We start from the raw sequence: 5,535 nt of genomic DNA on the forward strand, positions 1-5,535 counted from the left end.
ATTCTATCATTAATTTCGTGAGCGTGAGATGAAGGATTTAGCTTGCAAATAGCAAATTTAACTTGTTTTTCCTTAAAGGGTAAATGATCAAATTTAGCAAAAGCTATTACTTCATAATGCTGCAATTATTTCTTTGTAATGGCTCATGGATATGCAAAAGTAACTTTAATTTCCTCATGTTAGTTTTATTTTATTATTATTTTTATATTCATGTTATTTCTTTTTCAAGAAATGAATAGTTTGTAATGTTATATTTTTATGGTTCAAAAAGTGTATAGATGTCGCAGTTGATCACTCGTCGTTGGAGTGTGACCAATGTGCCTCCCGCATTATCAACATCTACTGCTCCACCTGTGAGTGCTCCATTGATTAGGGAGCCTACACCCCTTGCTGAGGCTACTTCTACGGTGTCTCAGGTGCCCGTCTCATTGACGTCATCAGTGTCCGTTGAGTCGCTCAGTGCACGGCGGCCTCACCGACGTCGTCGCGACCCGGAGCCTTCTAATCAGACTTCCTCGGCATCCAGAGTCGAATTTTTTATACAAATTTAAGCTTAGGGTTTTCACAATTTAAGTATTTTTGGCCAGCTAAAAAAAACACCAGGGGGCCTAGTCGAATGCTGAAGGAGTTACAGGGCGTACGTTAGACCAACTCCAAGATCAAGATTGCATATGACCCGTGACATTGTGGAGCGGCTACCTCACAGCAGCATAACGACGTTGCTAGTAGCTGTGGTGCTGTTATTCGAGATAATTGTCCTTTTTAGCGGGAGGGTGCAAGAACTTGTACAAGCCATACAGATGTCCGGCCTCCAAATCTCGCTACCAGCATCTTATCTTGCTCCACCTTCGACCTCAGAGCCACCTCGCCTTGTCGATACCCAGTAGCTTGATGTATTAAACCTAGTTCACTTGTAGTTTTTTTTTTCTTTTTGTTCGGACATCTTGTATGTACATTTTCATATATTTTATAATTAAATACTTTTGCTTGGTTAATTAATTATTCTTTAGAATTTAATTACAATATTTATCAAAAATTTTAAAAAAAAGTATTTTTCAGAAAAATTAAAAAAAATGAATATTTTTCACTAAAAAAAAAAAAAGAGTTTACGCGACGCACGCCCTAGGATGTGCGTCGCGCAAAGTGTCTTTGCGCGACGCATATTATTTCTTCGTCGCGCAAACTGATGTGAAATATATAAGCACTCAAATTAAACCCTCTTTTTATCAATTGTAGCAATGTATGTAAGTAGGGATCGTTCTAGACCGGGGATTAGGAAGGATTGCAAAATCACTTGGAATTGACTCAAATACGTAAAAACAAGTTTAAAAATACTAAACTAGACTCAAAGAATGCAAAACTAAACCTTAAAACACCAAAACAAACCAAAAGACTCAAAACAGCCCCAAAACACTCAAAACTGCCTTAAAAACACAATCTGGGCAGTTTTGGACACTAAGCACCAAATTGGACGAATTTGGGTTTTAACTTGAATCAAAACACTTAAAAACACAAAGTAAAACACTTACTAACTAATTTGACACTTTAAAACAAAGGGGGATTGGTTTTGGACGAATTTAAAAACAAAACAAACTTTGTAAATTAGAACAGATTGTAAAAACGAAATTGATTTAAATGGGTGGATGGAAGGCTAGCTAAGGGGTTCATCTCCACACATGTTATACTTGCATATAAAACGATTTCCAATTGCTTTTCAATAAACCATGAACTCTCAACGCCCCAAGTTAATTAGGTCCGCTTAAATTAACCTTCAGATTTTCCTAACGTTATTGAATTGGATGATTGCATACGACAACCCAAAACATTCCCCACAAGTCCCCTACATGATTGCATAATAGAGATACAAGCAAGAATCATTAAGTTCTATGAAAACCATAAGCATTGACGAAGCACTTGTTACTATGAGTGCATGAAACTTATGCCAAGAATTTACTTAACGCGATTGAGATCATCAACCTTTACTACTTGTGAATATAAGTCCATAACGATTAGGTGAAATTTCCTTATATCCTAGCATTCAATTTATGCATGATAATTAAGCGTGCACTCTCAACCAACACACACAAATCAATGTAATTTACGTAGATAAGTAAATTGAATTCACAACTTATGAAACGCAATTAGACGTAATCAAATCATAACGCAAGCATAAACATGTATTTCGAATCCCCCCCTAGCCAAGGGGGGGTTTAGTTCCTCATACGCACAAAACAAAGAGTAATAAGTTTAAACATTGAAATTAAAGGAAAGGAAACACCTAGAAATTCCAACGGCGTGAACTTGAATTGCATGAACTTCCAAGCTTCCTTCTCCTCCTCCTTGGTGCGGCAAAGGACTTTGGACAGGTTCTTTGGGGTTATGGATGGTGGAGAAGGGTTATGGATGGATGTAGTAGTGTTTAGGGGAAGGGGATGGTGCGGCAAAGGTGTGGAGAAGTATTTGGACGAATTTGTAGAGTGAATGAATTTGTATGAGAGGTGGTGCCTTAAAGGGTGCAGCAATGAGTTGTATATATAGGCAGAAAATCCCTCTCCTAGGTAGCAAAGGACAAGGTTTAAAAGACCTAAACTGCATAGGATAATAACATACAATCCTACTAGGAAAACAAGTCAAAAACCCAAAAGGAATGGGAGATAAGGTGCAGCACAAAGAGTGTGAAATGATAAGGCTTCTAGAAACCAAAATCCCAAGGGAAATAGGGTAGAAAATTCGGCACAAAGGCTAGGGTTCTAGAAGATAATGCAAGGCATATTTTTAGGGGCTTCTAGAAAGGTTCTAGGCGCCATTTATGTAGGATAAGATTAGGTCTTCTAGAAATCCCATTTTAAGCATCTTAATCTAGTTAGAAACCCTCCTAAGTGGCTAGAATGTGGATAGTTTAGGATTAGGATAAGATAGGATAGGATAAGGTTGGTTTGGATAAGATAAGCTAAGATAAGGTTATGGATGAGGTTTTGGATAAGGTTCCTTATCTTGAGCTGATTTTTGACTTTAACTCTTCTTCTTCACATAGGAACCCTTGCTTGAGTAGGAAACTTCATTCGTCTAGGAATCCATCTTCAATTAGGACTCCTACATTGATTAGGAATCCTTCTTCATTTAGGAATCCTTCGTTTAAGCCCTTTCCTACTTCAACTAGGAAACTTTGTATCTTCAATTCTTCAACTTTGAAATGCCTTCCTAGCTTCATCAATCCTTCAAATTCGTCCACCCCTTGTGCTTCGTATGCATGAACTCCATTTTAGCCCACTTTTGCTTCAAAAGGCTCCAAAATGCATCCTTTGTCCTTAGAACCTGAAAACACATAAAACTAGCTTAAAAGACTACTTTACTAAGGAAAAACACTATAAATGCACAAGAACAAGATAAACTAAGGCGCATAAATATGCTCCTATCACAAACCCTAGCGTCACTGCCTTGGCGCGATAGTTAGCGCGCGACGAAGGTTGCATCGCGCAAACCCTTGCGCAACGATTTTTGACCTTGCACGACGAATATACGTACGTCGCGCAAAGTGTTTTTTTTTACTAGTGTTAATCATCCTACCTTAAACAATAATTACATGAATTTTTAGAACACCATTCAATCAGACTTTTAATTTGATTTTACTGATCATGTATATATAGGATTAAAGCCATTTGTGACACTCTTTCATGGGGATGTTCCCCAAGCTTTAGAAGATGAATATGGTGGTTTCTTAAGCCCTCGTATTGTGTAAGTGAACAAAATTTATTCTCTCAGTGATAATTTGATAAAATGCATACTGATATTCGTAACATAAATGTGTATCTACAGCAATCATTTTAAAGACTATGCGGAACTTTGTTATAAGGAATTTGGTGATCGAGTCAAGCACTGGTTCACGGAAAATGAGCCATATACTTTTAGTTACATGGGTTATGCTGTTGGGACTCAAGTACCGGGATGCTGCTCTTCTTGGCAAAACCTAAACTGCACCGGTGGAGATTCAGCCATTGAACCATACTTGGTGGCACACCACCTTCTTCTTGCTCATGGAGCAGCTGTAGAATTGTACAAGAATAAATATCAGGTTCAATAACTTTTGTTCTTTTTTTTTTTGGGTCAATGGCTTCGGATTCATTGGTGTCAAACTGATTTGAGTCTGCTTCGGATTCAAAGCAAGATAAAGATGCTGCCTTACGATCTTTGGATTTTATGTTTGCATGGCAAGTGTCTTATTAAATTATATATCAACCCAATTACATGTTTACTTATGAATTGAAACATTGATACTACCTAGCTAGCAGTACTGTTTATATATAATAATATAATTAGGCTAATATCCGGAATTGTCATGTTTTGTAGGTTTTTGGACCCATTAACAAGTGGTGACTATCCACACACCATGCGACCAATTGTTGGGAAAAGATTGCCCAAATTCACAAAAGAACAATCCAAGTTGCTAAACGGATTATTTGATTTTCTTGGAATAAATTGTTATACTGCTAGATACACAAGTAGTGCACCCAAGAACAATTCACTACCGGCAAGCTACGTAACAGATTCTCGAGCTGATCTTACAAGTGAGTGCAAAAGGAAACTTAGTTTGAATAGCTTATGTTCTTTGTACTTCTTTGCCTAGTTTAACTTCTTAATTACTTTAATTATATTCTAGTATTTGCACCAATTGTATTCTAAGGTTTGTAAATATTGTGGCAGCTGAGCTTAATGGAGTACTCATTGGTCCACAGGTAAATATCAAATTTATCATTTTGAGCTATTTGCATTTGGAGGAGTAGTTTTTTTTTTCCCCAACATTTACGTATTATCTTCAAATGGTGTTGCAGGCTGCGTCAGATTGGTTATATGTATATCCAAAAGGAATTCATGATCTTGTGCTTTACACAAAGGAAAAATATAATGATCCACTCATTTATATTACTGAGAATGGTATGTAATACAAACTTTTAAGCCTTGATTAATTGCAAAAGTTTCACATATTTATAGTGGTGTAAATGAAACTACACGTTTTCTTTTAGTTTTAGAGGAAGAAACTAAATTTAATTTTTTTTGTGTAATAATATGTACATAGGTGTATTAGAGTTGAATAATCCAGAACTATCACTTGAAGAGGCCCTTCATGATACCAGTAGAATTGACTACTACTATTGTCACCTGTGTTACCTTTAAGCGGCGATCAAGTAAGTAGTTATTAACAAAATGATTAAGGCAATATACTGCCTAGCCTTCTTATGTTATGGTTATTTAATCATTATATTGACCTAACCCATTTGTACATTTGTGTGTGTGTGTGCAGAAATGGCGCGAAAGTAAAGGGATACTTTGCATGGACATTGTTAGACAACTTTGAATGGACTTCTGGATACACTGTCCAATTTGGTTTAAACTACGTGGATTATAAAGATGGGCTGAAAAGATACCCAAAACTCTCAACACATTGGTTCAAAAATTTGCTTAAGAAGAATAAATTCAAAGAAAGCTACAATTCATTATAAACATTTAAGTGGATAATTTTTTTTTATGTATTTATAT

General features: G+C 36.4%; 1 protein-coding gene across 1 annotated transcript; it reads left to right on the forward strand.

Moving 5' to 3' along the window:
• Positions 1-278: 278 nt before the first annotated feature.
• On the forward strand, positions 279-5,172 carry LOC114824012 (beta-glucosidase 12-like). Its single transcript, XM_070819690.1, has 7 exons — positions 279-459; positions 3,648-3,735; positions 3,817-4,053; positions 4,492-4,565; positions 4,702-4,733; positions 4,830-4,932; positions 5,075-5,172. Exons 1-7 carry the CDS (start codon positions 279-281, stop codon positions 5,170-5,172), a joined length of 813 nt encoding a protein of 270 aa, XP_070675791.1.
• Positions 5,173-5,535: the final 363 nt, after the last annotated feature.

This window comes from Malus domestica, chromosome 03 (genome assembly GCF_042453785.1).
Source record: "Malus domestica chromosome 03, GDT2T_hap1".
NCBI classification, from domain to species: domain Eukaryota; kingdom Viridiplantae; phylum Streptophyta; class Magnoliopsida; order Rosales; family Rosaceae; genus Malus; species Malus domestica.